The sequence below is a fragment of the Astatotilapia calliptera genome, chromosome 1 (assembly GCF_964374335.1).
Source record: "Astatotilapia calliptera chromosome 1, fAstCal68.1, whole genome shotgun sequence".
Classification (NCBI taxonomy): Eukaryota; Metazoa; Chordata; class Actinopteri; order Cichliformes; family Cichlidae; genus Astatotilapia; species Astatotilapia calliptera.
The window spans coordinates 10,734,258-10,752,636 of NC_137422.1; the positions used below are offsets into that span (position 1 = coordinate 10,734,258).

General features: G+C 40.9%; 1 protein-coding gene across 4 annotated transcripts; it reads right to left on the reverse strand.

The window, feature by feature from the left end:
* Nucleotides 1-792: 792 nt before the first annotated feature.
* LOC113018740 (gonadotropin subunit beta-1-like) lies at nucleotides 793-18,276 on the reverse strand. 4 transcript variants are annotated; one of them, XM_026162094.2, is made up of 3 exons: nucleotides 17,930-18,276; nucleotides 2,021-2,201; nucleotides 793-1,072 (listed from the first exon to the last, which is right to left on the reverse strand). In XM_026162094.2, exons 2-3 carry the CDS (start codon nucleotides 2,177-2,179, stop codon nucleotides 881-883), a joined length of 351 nt encoding a protein of 116 aa, XP_026017879.1. In that variant the 5' UTR covers nucleotides 2,180-2,201; nucleotides 17,930-18,276; the 3' UTR covers nucleotides 793-880. The 4 variants fall into 4 exon arrangements, with proteins under 4 accessions (XP_026017879.1, XP_026017870.1, XP_026017860.1 ...); XM_026162085.2 differs by lacking the exon at nucleotides 17,930-18,276 and adding an exon at nucleotides 3,415-3,619; XM_026162075.2 differs by lacking the exon at nucleotides 17,930-18,276 and adding an exon at nucleotides 3,415-3,619 and having other exon boundaries at nucleotides 2,021-2,204.
* Between the last annotated feature and the right edge of the window lie 103 nt (nucleotides 18,277-18,379).

An 18,379-nucleotide genomic window follows, 5' to 3' on the forward strand; every position in this document is an offset into this window, starting at 1 on the left:
TCTGTTCCAAACTTTATCGTAACAGACTTTTTCAGACTTCAGGGCGCGAAGGGCTCATTTATTCTTCTTCTCATTTCTCTGCAAAGGTGTCCATTAATTTTGCCTTTTTCTTTTGTCCCAAATTTTGAAAAGTCCTTAGTTTGGATCAGAGGAGAAAAAACAAAGCTTGCAGGTGCATACTCTGTTTTATATTCATTTTTTAATCTATATATGTTTTGAGGCCTCCTCACACCCAAGCATACAATATTAGATCTGTATCTTTAGCTGGCTTATAGTTTCCACCACTTTAACAGCTCTGAGGAGGTTTTCTGCTCACTAGGCTGTGTTGAGTTGAGTAGAGAGACACCGATTTGCAGGCACTTTGCAGGGGGAGGGGGGGGGGGAGTTCAATATGCTGCAAACTCTATATTTTCATTTCCACCTGTCAAAAGAGGAGGAGAAGTGTTCTGTTGTCTTTGCAAGATTATATCCTGTTCTCAGCAGGGAAACCTGACTCGCAGGATTATTGACTTTCAGGGGTCAGTCACCCCGCTCAAAACAAAAAGGGAAACTGTTGGGTGGTTGCTTTTCTAGCTGACTCTACAGGTCTGCTGCATCTACACAGTTTCTTCTGCTGTGACTTATGACACTATAAGACTGAAGCGCGCCACTAATAATGCAAGCGGTCTAATAACGACTATTGATACCTGTGTTCTGGTGTGACCACAATTACCTACACGTATAAAGAGAATAACTTTTAAGGGAGGGGTTGCATTTATAAAAAATTGTAATAAAACAGATTGAAACAGAAAGGCTTGTATCACTGGTTTATTTCAGAGGGAAGAGGTGCAAAGAAGATAACTGTTAAGCGCAGGATGAATACTGGGGTTCTTTAAAAGGGCTAACAGCTGGGTATGTATCCAGACAAGGTCCCGCAGTCTGTGTTTGCATTGCATGCAGTGCACTCACACTTCCTGGCCACAGGGTAGATGAAACCCCGTGGACATTGCTCTGTGTATTTCACCTCGTAGGACCACTCTCCGTTGCAGGTTTTCTGTTTGGGCCCGTCGTCAGTATGAACATAGTTGGGATCCTACCAGCAGAGCAGAGGGATCAGACACATGGATATAAACACAGTCAGTTCCATTTCTTTAAAGGGATTTCATTCCAACTTCATGAATCTGACAGCTTTTGACTTTTGCTGCCACTATTTAAGATTATTTAGCTTGTGAGACATTAAAAAACTCAAAAGTACAAGATTTTAATCGGCTTTGCAAACATTTTAATAAATAAACTAATACCGGACTACAACCCTTTCAAAAGGGTCACTTGTGGTATCTTTTGATGTTAGAGGTCAATTTTAAATTTTCATTTTCTATATACTTGTACAAAGTTTGTATAATTTTGATGGTCATTGAATGTGTGCTTTAACCCTAAAGCTTGTATTATGTAATGATCTCTCATTATAGTATTTTTCTTTCTTTTCCGTTTTTATGGAGCAGTAGTATGTAGAGAGGGAAAACAGGTGGAGGGCCAGGGAATGACACAAGAGATGGCTTGGTGAGGATCAAATGTGTGCCCCTGCAGTAGCCTTTAAGAGGTCTGCTATAAAGTTGTAAATGTGATTTATCTTTAAAGAAAACTTATAGCAATACATAATCTTACTGAACACTATAAAATTTTCAGATTGCAACTATTATTGTCACCCCCAGCCACTCAGACTGGATGACTGCGAGGCTGGTTCTCGGTTCTGGAGGTTCCTTGTTGTTAAAAGGGAGTTTTTCCTTCCCACTGTCACCTAGCGCTTGCTCATGGGAGGTTATGTGATTGGGCTTTTCTCCGTAGTGCCTTCACCTTACAATAAAACACATTTAAGTGACAGCTGTGGTGATTTGTATAAATCAAATCGAAATGAATGATTTCCTCAGGAGCACTGAGCTCAGCTTAACACATCACGTCTAAGCAGAATAAACGCACATGTCTCACCGGGAAAAACAGTGCACAAGTAGCACAAGTTAGAGGAGAGCGAGTCACTCTTCACCTTTTGGAAACACTGTCCTTCACAAATGGTGGTGTCGACGAACTCGGTGGTGCCGCAGGTGTCCACAGGGAGGCTGATGTTCTTTGGGCGACAGCCGGAGCTGCAGTCTTGCTCCGCCCCCGCCAGCGCCAGCACTGCTGCCATGACAACCAGCTGCATCCTCTGCCGGATGCACTACACGCTGCTGCCACAAGAGGGATCGGGTATCAAATGAGGCGCTTTGAGACAATGTCAGAAGTTTAGTGTTGATTAAAACGCGGCTGTGTCATTATACATGATTATATTATGGAGATGTGGATTAATGGCGTTAAACAAAATGTATTCTGAAATGAAAAGCGGGAAATAATAGTCGAGATTATTTTTTATTTTATTTTTCAGAGTTGGATCTTATTTAACTGCACATTTTTATTCATCTTGTAGACTAGATCCTAAAAGAGTGGTTAACTTAAATTAAAGCATCCAGCCATGTAAATATAGTCATAGCTTCTGTCTTTTCAGATTAAAAGACATCCATCTCTGAAATGTCTGTCTTCATCTCAAGGTAAAACGATAAATATTGTAAAACACGATTAAAACATGCATTCTTAATGGTATTAAAAAGATTACATTTCCAAAGCTCAGCACATTACTCAAGAACAATAGCATGTCTTTCTGCAGAGGAGCATTCCTGACTGCAAACAGATGACCTTTAATCTAATAAAATACAGATAAAGCATGATTAGCTCAAGGCTCAGTGAGTTTTTCCACATCTCACACTGATATGTCATTTAAAGTATGCGGAAAAAGGGAAAGAAATATAAAATATATTTTGAAAAGCTTCCAAAGTTTCCAAAGCTAATAATAAATTTCCACTTTGAAAAACGTTTTTTAAATGCTAAGGCAATTATGGTTCGAGAAAGCTCAGAAGCAGTGCTTTAAATTAAATTATCAAATTAAATTTGGAAAATTTGACCTAAAACTACTATAGATACAAATGAATAACTGCAATAAAATAAAATAAAACAAAAAACAAAGGAAAATTGTGGTTTAGCATGAAAACAATGAAAAGATGACAACCTATATCTTTTATTAAAGCCAGATAGAAAATGAATTCTATTATTAAACAGCCTAACAAAGATGATAAACGGATGATGCACAGAATTTAATAAACCTCTTCTAATGAACCCCTTTCATGCACACGGCTGTTTCTTCAAACTAAACCCTTAAATGACATCATTTAAACTCTTTGATATGTAATATCACAAATTTTTTTTTCTGTTAAACCTCTTTCTAGAGGAAGAACTCAATCTGCCACGTCCCCACAACTATGCTATAACCTCATTCTGTCTTTAACAGCAGATCCCTGACAACGTCTTCAGCAGCTTTCTTGTCATCTACATGAACAGGAAACATACCTGTAGAGCTCTGCTGATGCTTTGAACCTCTGCTGAGAGTCCTGTCCCTTCGTTCGCTCTCTAAACACCTGTAACAGCTTTCAACCTGCAGCTGTCTTTATTGCTTAAATAGCACCGCTCACAAATCTGTTTAATCCTATCAGCCTTGGCCAGGGCGATAGTTTTCCTACCTGTTTATACATAACAAGCAAATCCTCGTGTCTTTCCTTAAACACTGCAGGGACGTCCCATGGCTCGAGGCCTTTCCTCCTACAAACGAGGAGGAGTGGGGCGGTATCTTCAGAAATCTTGTTTAGGTTATGTGAGTGAAAGGCGCAGATGGACACCAGAATTATAAAAATAAAACTGCCCCCACAGTGAGATGGCAAACATAGATATGAGATGCACTAATTAATTTGTGTGCTCCATCTCCATTACTCCATTGTGTCATTTCTTCTTTTTCCACTGTGTCAACAGCGCTGGCACATATTGTTGTATTTATAGATTTATTAGACCACCTGCCATGAAAACAAGAAAACACAAACAATTTAGAGATCTGTCAAAAACTTGTTTAAAACGATAAATTATATTTGTTATTTGTGAGCCAAATAACAAACTGAATTCATGTTTTTATACCCAAATTTGAGGCGGCACGCCGGACTTCTCTGAGGAGTCAGGAATTAATCGAGCGTTACATTCAACCAGGAAAACTATATTTTCTGTTTACGAGTGTAAATAAATAACTTATTTGACATCTTAATCCAAAAATAAAATAATCTTGTTTATTTATTTATTTTATTAAACAGTAAATTTGAAAATTCTTGGGGAAAAAAATTAGCATTAAAAATATAAAGTGCTTGAGCACACGGGTGGATTAACCATTACAGAAACTTACAGAAACCAGTACTTACCAGCAATGTTAACTTAGGGCAGCATACGCTTTACACTCGATGATGGTCTCTTAAATTTATTAAGCACTGTGTGTACAGGCCAGCTATTATCCAATATGTAACATACAAGTAAAAGTAAGTAAAGTATTTTTCTTGTCATGATCTGAACAACGATATGTCACTGTCTGTGAATACAGGAAGTCTAATCAGCAAAAAATATTTGCTCTAAATGAATTGCTATTTTAGGACTGTTCCTTTTCCTTCACATCATTTTATCTCAATGAGGTAAAATTTCATTTTCTCTTGGACCCAGTGATAGAAGGCACATTAAAGAAACAGCACTTCCACAATGAGCTGATTTCTTTCAGGTAAAAAGGTTTATTGTCTGTCTGGTGTAGCAGACATTCTGACTCACAGCAGACACTCATTAGTGTATTAAAGAAGGCTGCATTATCTCAGGGGAAAGCCATTGCTGTTGGTAAGTGTCCTGTATGTGTTAGCTCAAGGCAGATACTTAAAAAAGTAAACTCCTAAAAACAAATGAATTTGTTTCGTTGATTTGCATAAAAACATGGAGGAGGACTATATTGTGGTGCTCAGTGCCTAGAATTACTGTTAATGTGAGATGTTTTATTATAAAAGGATAATTTGAATGCATATGGCATAGCTGAGCAACTGCTACAGAAACACTCTTGCATCCCTCGCCTCTGTGATCATCTTCATCCAGATGTACATCTTCAGAGCCCTGTGTTGTCCTTGGTTACATTATGCTTGTTAAAATTTAAAAGATTTGATTTTTTGGTTGTTTTTTTGTGCATTATTAGGATCCACATTAGCATCAGTGTTAGTTACTCTTGATGATGTCCTCCATTCATACGTACGCATAGAATCAACATTCACAAACACATGAACATAAGTAAAAAAAGCAAATCTTTACAGATATTATTTTGATTCATAAATAAATCTTATTTCCTCTATAATGTCATCTCATCCATTTTCTTAAATGCTTCTATACTATTCAAGGTTTCAGGGGTAACTGGAGCCTATCTCAGCTTAATAAATCTTGAAACTGCTCCTACTTTAAATGAATCTTATAATTTTATGTTGACCATTTCGTGACAGCATTCTATATAGTACATTATACATTTATTCCAAGTCACGTTTATAATATATTCCTTATTAAAATAGAATATTCTGACTGATGTTTAGCGGTTCGCCAGTCCAGGTTACATTGCATTGCAGCGTGCAACATGCAGTTTTATTCTGTACTACTTGTGCACCTATGTGAAAAATAGTTTCCACGGGACTACCTACAGTAAGCACACAACGTCAGCAGCTTGTAGATCCACATTCAAGTAATCTTAAGTGATCATTTTCTGTATGACTTTATCTGTCTTTCACATTGTTAGGAAGGAATTTTGGCCAACTGTTCTTTACAGCACTGCTTCAGTTCATTGATATTTGTGGGCATTCGTTTAAGCTCAGCTCTATCCAGTCTCATCTGTCCAAAGGATATTGTTTCTGAACTCTTTAGTTTGTTCAGATGCAGCTTTGCAAACCAAACTGTGCTGCCACGCCCTTATCAGAGAGAAGAGGTGTTCCCCTGGTAACCATTTCAAACAAGCCATACTTGTTCAGTCTTTTTCTAAATGTGCGGCCATGACCTTTAACAGTTAACATGCTAACTGAGACCTGTAGAGTCTGATATGTAGCTCATAGGTTTTAGCATTTTCTCTGAGCATTGTACTTTCTGACCAGGGGGTGAATTTTCTTGGATATTATGTTAACACATCTGTAAATCCGATCAGTAAAGAGCAAAAACTTCACTGCTCACCTATGTATTACAATAAAGTTTAACTTTGAGGCATGTATGAAAAAAAGTGGATTTCAATGGAGAAGTAGGCAGGAAGTCAGCTTGCTAGTTTCTTTCTAAAGATGATATGCCATACACCATGATCTGACCCAGGGAGGAAGTGTGGTTTCACATAAATATAGACAGATAACTAGACAGCAGTGATGTCTGTGAGGTTAGTGAAGTTGGGGTAGCTTGCATAAAATGGCGTGCTACCTGGTGGCTAGCTGCAGAGCTGTGGTTGGGATAATATAAACATGTGTCCTTTTTTTAATGTGAGGTTCCCTGATGGGAAGAGCCAGATGCAATCCTTTTGCAGGAATGTGATTGAAATAGAATATCTGAGAGGATCCATTCACATTCACACAAGGTTAGTTATTAACATGCCGCTGTGTGTTTGGATGACTCGCTATGAAAGATTCCTGATCCTAAGCCTCATTTACCGATTTAAATCTTAGAGTGACTCTTCCCTGAAGCATTCAAAAATTTGCGATTTGGCACCGTGAGCCCGTGGGCTGTAGGTACATCGTAAGGTTTTAAAAACTGAGTTTAAAACCGAGCTGCAAATTTTATTTTAATAATAAAAAGCCATAGAGGCAGATTATGACCACTGATTGTTTTAGGGGTTGTTTATATTAAATAAAATATTTAAAAAATGTTGTTAAAAACAACATTCTTAATAAACGTAGCAGGATCTATGACTTAGAAGCAGTATTGTAATGTAATCACCTAACAAGTGGATCCAACTCTTTGAGTAAGTATAAGTATTTTTGCACTCGGGTACAGCTTTAGATTTTATAGAGCACATACAGATTCCAAGATTCTGTGAATCTTCGAGAAATTCAGTGTTCTGCTGCTGCACTCGGTAAAAGTTAGCACTGCACCACAATCTGGACAAGCTGCAGTGACAGTAGAATTTAACTACCTGGGCAGCAGCCATCACAATTCATCCAACTGCTGCTCCGTCTGCCCTTGCAGCCACTAGGGAATCAGGTTTCCCGGGCATCCTGCTAAAGTGCCGTACCTGCTTAATAAGGCTGCAAGGACTTTTATTGAGTCAACCCCATCCTCTGCGGTGCTACTTCTTTTTAGGAAATTTTGGCAGAAATGCATCATGTTTTTTGTGCATTTTGCCCTGAATGAACACTAGGCAGATTTGATTAATCTTATATTTAGAGCAAAACGGATCATTAGTCATTTTCTGAGAAAAAAATGGTATAACAGATGGTAGTTCCTCTTAAAAAAAAGCACATCTGCTCTGAAAATTGATTAATTAATTGCGGTGCTGAAATTATATCATCCATTCATGCATTCTGTCGATATGCTGGCTATCTGGATAGAGAAGGTAAGACTTTGAAATTCATGTCTGCATCACAGTCTGAAAATCAGCCCATATGCTCTGCAGCAAGCTAAAAGAAAACACCAGCAAAGAATTGCTGAAATTAGCAGGATGTTTCCAAGAGAAAACACCTTCCCACAGCCATGAGAAGAAGTCCTGCCCTGTCACATCAGGGTCCACTGGGAATCAATTGGGCAATGATGAACTGTTCCCGGGCCCGTGATGATATTCTGCTTCATAACTCGAAGCACTGCTATATAAAATGGGCTCCTTTGGGTGTAAAAGCTCATAGCTCTAGATGAAGCCACATATAAAACAGCTCCAAGTCATACATCTTGCTGACATCACAGATTTCATCCATGGGTCATTGGTTTTAAGCTTAGGAACAGAGTCCCATTGCTTTCTCTCTTTTCTTTTTATCAGTGCAGCATAAACACTGCCATAACCGCATCAACACCCTGCACAAACATGCTCAGTCACACCTCGCCCCGGACCTCTGCTGCTCCGTCTGCTAATGCATGAAACACAAGCAGACTTCTTTAAACTCGTTTTGTCGCATGCAAACCCCCCTAAAAAAAACAACAACAACAAAAAAGACTCAGCAGTGCCTTGAACGCACTGCATCACCCCACACTCACGCTCTCTCCCGCCTTCCACCTGGTCTAAACAAACGCCTCCACAGCACTGCCAAGGACAAGACTTTTGTTTGGTGACTGCGCTGGATATTTCTGCGTGCAGGTCGAGTGTGGAAGTAGGTGGTAGGTGTGCTTATGTGTATCGACCGCTGATGATTCTTTGCTGACTTCTGTTGTCTACCTTTTCTCCTTTACATTTTAATATTCAGTCTCATTTCATTATTTGACTTATTTTAAGCAAATATAAATGTGTTCTTTTATTGGTTATAAAGTCCTTAAAAACAGCTAAAGATGTAAAATACTGCTCAACAAAAAATTAAAGGAACACTCGGAAAGCAAATCAGATACAAATGGGGAAAAAATCATGCTGATATCCCTGCTGTGATGGACTGAGTAATGTGTTAAGAAGAAAAGAATGGCACACGATTTGATGGAAATTACAATCATCCAGCTATAGTGGGCTGAATTCAAAGACACCCACAAAGTCAATATTAAAAATGATGCAGCAGGTTAGTCCAGTTTGCCAAAATATTACAACTCAGAATGGTGCTTTATTTTATTTATTTTATCAACTTTCCTTCTGACGATGCTATCTGTGTTGAGAGCTCAGTGGATCTGCGCTGGACAGTGCAGATCCACTGAGCGCAGCGCAAGCTAGCAAGACAGAAGCTAAGCTCCTTGCAACATGGCAAATTGAACCTCCCCCACCCTCATTCAGATCTGGCGTTTGGAACTATTTTGGTCTTCATGTGAAGTATGACCCTGAAGGTAAGCGCGTCATGGACAAAAGTAAAACAGTATGTCGGATGTGCCACGCAATGCTCAATTACATTGGTGGGAACTAGTGTGTTAGCGCAGTTTGCTCGTTAACGTGTTGACACCGTCCAGCCCCATGCACGGGGTGATCCGTGGTAGCTCGTTAACGGAGATTGGCCGTGTTGTGGCGTTAAAGTCATTTCAGATTAACGCTGACAGCACTAGTGGGAACACAACGAATATGACTGCACATTTACGCCGACATCATCCTAGTGCAAAGACAAGTGGAAGCAGACAAAAACAACAAGCACGCATGCTACAAAAACTTTACCCGAGTCATTTAGACAGCCGTTAGCACATGATTCTCCTTATGGGGACCTGATATGTTTAATATGCTGCTGAGAATATAGCTCAGAAGAAGCGTATAGTATAGCTTTTATTTTGGAAAGAGCCATTTCTCTGTAATAAACTCTCTTTTCCAAAGATGAGTGATTCCTCGATCATCCATCCATCCATCCTTCTTCATCTGCTTTATCCGAGGCCGGGCCGCAGGGGCAGCAGCCTAAGCAAAGAGGCCCAGACCTCCCTCTCCCCAGCCACCTCCTCCAGCTTATCCGGGGGAATACCAAGGCGTTCCCAGACCAGCCGAGAGATATAATCTCTCCAGCGGGTCTGCCCCGGGGCCTCCTCCCGGTGGGACATGCCCGGAACACCTCACCAAGGAGGCGCCCAGGAGGCATCCTTGTCAGATGCCCGAACCACCTCAGCTGGCTCCTTTCGATGTGGAGCAGCAGCGGCTCTACTTTGAGCCCCTCCCGGATGGCCGAACTTCTCACCCTATCTCTAAGGGAGAGGCCAGCCACCCTTCGGAGGAAGCTCATTTCTGCCGCTTGTATCCGCGATCTCGTTCTTTCGGTCACTACCCACAGCTCGTGGCCATAGGTGAGGGTAGGGACGTAGATCGACCGGTAAATTGAGAGCTTCGCTTTTACACTCAGCTCCCTCTTCACCATGACGGACCGGTGCAGCGTCTGCATTACTGCAGCTGCAGCCCCAATCCGTCTGTCGATCTCCGGCTCCCTTCTCCCATCACTCGCGAACAAGACCCCGAGATACTTGAACTCCTCCACTTGGGGCAGGAACTCATCCCCGACCCGGAGTGGGCACTCCACCCTAAGACTCTTATGAAAAGGATACCGAGGGAACAGTTTACCCCGCCCTGGAGCCAGACCCGGGGAGGGTGCCCGAGGGCGAGCGTCTGGTGGCCGGGCCTTAGCCCATGGGGCCCGGCCGGGCACAGCCCGAAGAGGAGACATGGGCCCATCCTCCCGCAGGCCCACCACCCGCAGGAGGCGCCATAGGGGTCGGGCGCATTGTGTGTCGGGTGGCGGCCAGGAGCGGAGGCCCTGGCGGACTGACCCCCGGCTGCCAAGACTGGCAATAGGGATTTCTCGATCAGATAGATTTATTTTTTTATTACTTTGTTGTTTCAGCAACAATAAATTTAAAAACTGTACTTTTGAGTTAATATATATTTATAATTTTAATAAATGACAAATTAAAAAAGCATGAACATTTTTTGTATCGAAAAAATATTGAACCGTGACACCAAAGTGTCGAACCGAACCGAACCGTGAATTTTGTGTATCGTTGCACCCCTAATAGATAGATAGATTGTCAATTAAGCAGATATAAGGCCTGGAGTTGATTCGAGGTGTGGTGCTTGCATTTGGAAGATCTTGCTGTGAGCAGACAACATGCGGTGAAAGGAGCTCTCCATGCAGGTGAAACAAGCCATCCTTAAACTGCAAAAACTGGAAAAATCCATCAGAGAAATTGCTGCAATATTAGGAGTGACAAAATCTACAGGTAAACTGGTGAACTCAGCAATGCAAAAAGACCTGGACGTCCACGGAAGACAACAGTGGTGGATGATCGCAGCGTCATTTCCCCCTTCACAACAGACAACACTCTCCGGGAGGTAGACGCATCAATATCCAAGTGTACCATAAAGAGAAGACTGCATGAAAGTAAAGAGGGTTCACTGCAAGGTGCAAACTAGTCATAACCCTCAAGAATAGAAAGGCTAGACTAGACTATGCTAAAAAAAGCCGACACAGTTCTAGAAAAAACATTCTTTGAACAGATGAAACCAAGATCAACCTCTACCAGAATGATGGCAAGAAAAAAGTATGATGACGGTGTGAAACTGCCCAACACATACCACATCATCTGTAAAACACAGTGGAGGCAGTGTGATGACTTGGGCGTGCATGGTTGGCTGTGGCACTGGGACACTAGTGTTTGTTGATGATATGACACAGGACCAAAGCAGCCGAATTAATTCTGAGGTGTTCAGAGACAGTGTCCGCGCAAATCCAGCTAAATGCAGTCAAGTTGATTAGGCGGCATTTAATAATATAGATGGACAATGACCGCAAACATACAGCCAAAGCAACCCAGCTGTTTATTAAAACAAAGAAGTGGAATATTCTTTATTCTGATCTGATCTTAACCCAACTGAGCATGAATTTCACTTGTTGAAGACTAAACTTTCGACAGAAAGGGTCACGGCTAAGGGGATGAGCTGTGTGGAGAAAATAAATGAGGATCCAAGCACAGGCACTCACTGAGATGTGAAGGTGGTTTATTGTAAAATAAAGCACAAGGTGAAAAATGGCAAAACGGAACAAAAACTAATCATAGTGGGTCAAACTAAACTACTAAATAGCAAACATGAACACGAACATGTAGGAGGATGAACGGTGGCATAAGAAGGTGGACGGCAGGGAAAAACACACGGAGATTCGCAGTAGATTCACAGACAAACCAGCAACTAGTACACACAGAAGAACACAAGGAGATTACACACAGGTGGGGAACACAGCTGGAAGTAATTGACAAGACGAGGCAGAGGAAGCAAAACTGAATACACTCACATGAGACACGGACCTTCACAATAAAACAGGAAACAAGAAACAATTCACAAGGACGCTGACTTGACGCTGAACTAAACCTGCACTAAACACAAGACACAAAACCTAGGAACTAAACCCTTAAGCAGAATAAACTGAAGCAGACTAAATAATAATAATAATAATCATCAAAGCCCAACAAGAGATCAAGAATATAACCCATCCATCCATCCGCTTCCGCTTATCCTTTTCAGGGTCGTGGGGGCGCTGGAGCCTATCCCAGCTGTCATAGGGCGAGAGGCGGGGTACACCCTGGACAGGTCGCCAGTCTGTCATAGGGCCAACACATACGGACAGACAACCATTCACACCTAGTGGCAATTTGGAAGAATATAACCCAAAATACAAAATCAAACTAAAGCACAAGCAACTCAAAATGCTGGGTCAAAATGACCCAGAACCATGACAGAAAGGACCACAAACAAACAACAACTAAAAACCCTGCAGAAAAGGGGCTGGCCGAGTATTAAAATAGAGGAAACCCCAGCATCTGGTGATGTCCATGAGTTCAAGGCTTCAGGCTGTCATTACCAGCAAACGAACCTTTTATTTTCAGTTCTTTGATTTGTCCAATTATTTTTGAGCCCCTGACATCAAAAGATTGTCTTAAAAATTGCTGCATTTTTCTGCAACGTTTTTGTTCAAGCCACTGAATTAAAGCTGAAAGTCTGCACATCAACTGCATCTGAGTTGTTTCATTTAAAATTCACTGCGTTAATGAACCAAAACCCAAAGAACCAAAATTAGAAAAAAAGTTGTCTGTCCAAATATTTACGGACCTAACTGTATGTTAAACCTCTTAAATTAAAGCTGAAAATCTGGGCTTGAATAATGTGTTGTTTGTTTGATTTAAAGCGCACAGTGCTGGTGTACAGAAGCAAAATTACAAAATATGCATCACTGTCCAAAAACATACCGAGATATCTATGATACAGCGCTGAGTTTTATTACATACGGACAAGCTGTAAAGGTTATCATTGCTTCCTGTACTGCATTTTAAAGTTAAGTAAGTAAAGTTGTAATTCTGCATGATGGCTTTGAAAAAAACAGAAACAAATATTGATTGTGTCTCATGCATAGAGAGTTTGACATTTCCCTCGTCTTTTTATGAATTTGGAGTGCTGGATGTTTTTCAGCGGGTATGCTTTGTGAGAGGCAGAAGGGTTTTTGATGAGCTCTGGCACTGGTTCAAAGTGCAACTAAACTTGTGTTTAATAAGGCACCTTGCATCCCCACTCTATCACCTCTTATTATTACTGACCTCACAACTCCCTCTGGTGCTGACTGAGGTGGATACTCGGTGAGTAAGAGCAGGGGTTGAGGGGAGCATGATGTCTCCGTGTGCGGTGGGTGGAAAGAGCTTACATGTGGTACAGACTAGAAAAGACCTCCACTTAAGTCTTAGTTAAGTATCTGAGAAGTACAGAGAAGGAGAGAAGACTGTGAAGATGAGGCTCTTTAGAGAAGCAGTGAGTGAGATTTGCACTGTCAGCAGCATTGATTACTTCACAAGCACAAGCATACACATTGGGTTTTACATTTCGTTTCATATTCTCTGGTATCAAAATGTAGCACAATGGCCGTATGAAAGAGTTAAGAAGGAGACTGCACAAGCAACCAAAAATATCCCAACAGGAATATTAGAAGTAGAGATTTGGTAAATACCTTAGAGGATTATTAGGATTCCTCAGAGGAATATTGTATCTGGAATAACAGGCTGTCCGTGTCCTAATTAGTGCTTTTGTTTCAGATGTATACTTTGAATCAAATGGACTGAACTCAATGGGCTATAGCTACTGATTGCTTTGTAGCCCAGCAGTATGCCTGCAGCAGTACCTGCAGAAAAACTAATTATGTGTGCAATCAAACCTGGGAGGTTTCAAAGGTGCAGTGAGTAAGACCTGAGTGCAAAATGATCCACATAAATCTGCGGCAGCAATAGGGTGAATAATCGATAACACTGACTCAACAGTTACCTCACCAGGTGCTGTGATGTCTGGTATTTAAAGTTACGGAGGTTGTTATCCCAAAAGACGTGTCTATGGACACCTTTGACCCGTTAACAGACGGCTGACAGCACAAACAAGCTGAAAGTATTGCCAAGCAATGATGAAATTACAGAATATGATATGTTTGTGAACTGCATTTGTCCTCTACTTGTTTTGGTCAGTTGCATCCTTGAGCACACTAATCATCACATTGCCTATTGTGTGTTTCATGCACCAAATCTGTCTTCTTTTGCTTGGAGTATCATCATTTTCACAAAGTCTTACAGCCGTATGCAAATAAGAGCTAATGTGGCCACATTAATGAAAAATCCTTGTGGTATTCATTATACCCACTTGTCTGTGGTTTTCAGTACTCATTACTCAAAAAAGTAATGCATTCCTAATCGCCTAGTCAATAGTAATGCATTGTTTGACTAATTAATACCCTAACACAGTAATTTGTTAGCCTGCTTGTTGTATTGCACTCTCCATTCTTTCTCCTGCAGGCTAGTTTCGGCTGAGAAGATGACCTCTAATTACACAGTATATGAATTGTTGTGCAGTCGCTTTAAAGAATATATAACAAATTAGACAAGAAAGGTCCTGAAATATTTTGTCTTTCTGTCTTTCTTGGCAGGGTTACTGTTTACACTGTTGACACTATGTCAACACTGCTAGTGCTAGTTTCAATCAGGTTTGTGTCTGGACTTTGAGCAGCTCATTGCATCACCTTGTTTTTTTATTTTTCAGCCATTCTGTTGCAGATTTGCTGTTGAGATTGGGATCATTGTCCTGCTTTGGGCTGATATTGGTCAAGCTTTGGCTGTCGGATGGCTTCACATTAGACTCTAGAATGCTTTAACAAACAAAGTTCATAGTTGACTAGGTGACCAAATCTACTGTTGTGAACTTTAACGTTTAATAATGCACAAATTTAAATGATTCAGACCAACAAAGAGCCAAAACCTGCTGTTTGTACAGAGGTGCTCACACTTGCTCATGACTGGTTAATCCAGTGCATTTGATGAGCAGCATATTGCTACTATTGACCACCTTAATTCCTATGGAAGCATTAAGGGTGTGTGTAGTTTTTCACTGGACTGCATAGACTCCTGTGAATGCGTTCTCATGACTGTATATTGACCAGACTCTGGTGATTAATGAGATACATCCCAGTTACATGCAAACAATTTTATCCCTTGAACTATGTTTTAAATTTTTTTTTATCACTTATGACAAGCCTTACTGATGTAAACAAACTTTGAAAAAGCAATAAGAAAGTGTTTTCTGCGTAAACCTCAAAGACTCCAGCTCTATAAATCAATTTAAGAGTGAGCATGTTTGAAATTTTCTTTCTTTTAGTTTAGAAGTTAGCACTTGTTTGGCTGCACATGTAGATTTGATTCATGTCTTACTTGATGTTTCTGTACACTGCAGTGTTTTATACTGCCCAGGATTAATTACAACTATGGCAGACAAGAACATTGGATTATGTCACGCTGTTGAAGCTCAGTAACAAAATAACTTATTGAGACCAAGAAAAAAGTTGACCCCAAGTTGCTTTCTGATGCATCTGTTCGAAGGTGAAGGGAAGTCATGCTCGGTGCTGTCAGGAGATGAGGTAGAGGAGGGACAGACATTATGGTTTTTAAGTTGCAGGACTTGATTTCCCTACAACAAACTGCAGTAACGGATCATCTGGTACTCTAGAGTTACATGTGAATTATCTACTCATCTACACAGGCCTTCCACGATCTCGGCAGAATGAGGCCAACAGAGCACATGGTTTTTTTTTTAATGACATCTTTATGGCCACATAGGAAGGTTGACTGAAAGGTTTTGTTTGGGGTTTTTTTTGGCAGATATTATGTTTCTGTTGCTAAAAATCAAATTGTTTTCTAAATTTGAGAGTGTTAACTGGGTTGAAATTGGCTCTTTTTTTTTAGCATGGAATATGAAACAGGTCAATGTGGCCATAAACGCCAAGACAGGTGGTTCCCTGTTTACATCAAACAGAAAATAGGCACTACCAAAACATCAGAGCCACGCCAGCCAGAGAAAGGTGGAGCATTAACATCAAAAACATTCTTCTGCATATCCATGTTGATGGCATGACTCAGATAACATAGGATGGAAATGTACTTCCCTAGTTATAGTGAATTCAATAAGTCAAGACAGATTCATCAAAAGTAGGCAGTCCATCAAAGCGACAAATGATATATTAATACATAAATTATTTTGAAAACAACAATTTGTTGTAATGTGTTTCTTTCAACCACAGTGGTTAAAAATCTCAGTATCAAAACAATTTCTTGTTTGGGCCTCAGGAGGAAGAAAAACATCAAGATCATTTCTTACTTTGAACGACTGCCTAATCTTAGCCTCCTAAGACCCAAACTCTTCCACTGCATGCATTTTTAACTTCTCTTAGATATTTGGGCATATTGGGGCCCGATAAATGTATAAACAAAGAAAAAAATGTTTTTTTTTACCTTATTTTTGTTTTAATGAAAAATCAGAGCCACATATGAGGATATTCGTTTAAAATTTTGATAGAACAGTAGCAGTATAATGTCCTCGTAAGTGGATATCAGGCCGTTGAAAAACAAAATTTAGTGTTTTGGTCTAAATCACCCAAAATGTGATGTCCACATATGTGGACGCCAGGTCCTAGGGGGTTAAAGAATCTGTCTTGACTTATTTAACTGGCTATAAATGGGACCCAGTATATCTGAGTCCTGAAGGTATCATGCCATGAATGAACACCTATTTACTGTTCAAAGTAGGGTTCAAACTGGATTCTCAATGGCATGTCCTCCACTGAGCATTCACCTTCCTGCTCTGTCTGGTCCTCCTCCACCTCATCACCGGACAGCACAAAGTCTGACTCCCCTTCTACAATTCTGAGTAAAGTCCTTTCTGCCTCAATCTTTCCTTTGCTTCTTGAAGTGTGGATATAGGTTGAAAACAGGAATGAGTAAGTCCTCCTGTCCACTACACAGAACACTGTCTGTGTAATGGACAGTATTCACAGTTCTTTGCATTTTCCACAGTTTGTCATGTTACAGCCTTATTCCCAAATTCATTTCTCACCTCAAAACTCTACATGCGATACCCCATAATGACCAAATGAAAAAAAGTTTGCTTGAAATTCTTGCAAATTTAGTAAAATAATTATATGAGCAAGGGCCATCATTTTGAAAAGAAAGCCCATGTGGAAACTTGAAACCCTGAGATGTCTCCTTGACAGTACAGTAAGACTCAAATAGATTGCATGAATTGTGCTCGTGGAGGTCTCAGACTCGTGTCCCCCCAACAGAGGACAAGAATGAATCGCTGGGTCATAGGAGGTTAATGAACACTTTGCATTCTGTTTCGAGTGCTCTCCTAATCAAATATCAGAGGGAGGGCAGGCACAGCGAACATGAATTATTGGTTTTTGTGGCCTCTGTGAACATTTTTTGTTGTTGCATGAGCTAACCTTTTTTCCTGTGATAATATTAACAAAAACAATGTTAAACGATTGTTAGGTGAAGTGAAATTGTATGAAAAGTATTTCCAGTGCTTTAAATTCACACTTTTTAAAGTTACAATATATGGACGTATGTAAATAAGTGATGTATGCATTTTCTGATTTAATATGAGAAAATAAACAACAACAACAACAGCAAAAACACCGATTAATTTTTTTAGGAAAGTGGTTGGTGACTGCAAAATGCATAGTTAAAATATTATGTTAATGCATTACTTTTTTTAATGGTGGGGAGACACAAACACACCGGTTGCTACCCAGCAGTGACAATGAAGGGCAGATGAAGCTCGGGTGAGAGACTGCAGCACGGTGCGCAGTGACCGGCTGCAGCCACTGGGGGAGGACCGAGCACCGCCTGCACGAGCTGCGGTACACGAGCGACTTTCTCACTGAGACTCTCCATCATCACACAGAGACACACACACACACGCACACACACACACACACACAATGGGAGGGATCCAGGAGTATAGGTAGGGATACGGCGGCAGACAGACAGATGTGCGATGCTCAGACTTAAACCATGAAGCCATTCCCCCTCGCCCGTGCGAAGGTAAACTTTTACCCACCCTCGTATCTTATCTTCGTGTGGAGCTGTCATTGATGCCAACTCGCTACGCGCACACCTGCTACTTCCTCCTCTTCTTCTCATTCTTTTTTTCTCCTCTGGAGGGGGTAACATTATTGCTCTCGGCATACCAGAAGCGATGCAGCAGAAACGGAGGCTGAAGTGGCGATAGATCCTGTTGAATTGAGACAAGACGTCGAGACGCAGCCAAAAAAAGTGTCCTCTCCAGAGTGCGTCAGAGCACGGATGTGTGTACTGGATGTGGATATGGTCGCTGCGTGGATACAGCGAGGGATTTTGCGGCGTTACCCTCCAAAATCATAACGGGGATTTGAGCGAGAGTGAACAACTGCATCCTCACCTAGCCTCCTTCCCCTGCTTCCTCCATCAGATTGGTTTGTGAAGAGGGGGGGCGGGGGAGGGGGGGGGGGGACTGAGGCGATGTCGTTTT

Excerpts from the sequence above, each read along its gene's own strand:
- LOC113018740 (XM_026162094.2), bottom strand. The coding sequence starts at position 2,179 with ATGCAGCTGGTTGTCATGGCAGCAGTGCTGGCGCTGGCGGGGGCGGAG. Across the intron at positions 1,073-2,020 it reads AAGGACAGTGTTTCCAAAAG|GATCCCAACTATGTTCATAC; the intron begins GTGAAGAGTGAC and ends CTCTGCTGGTAG.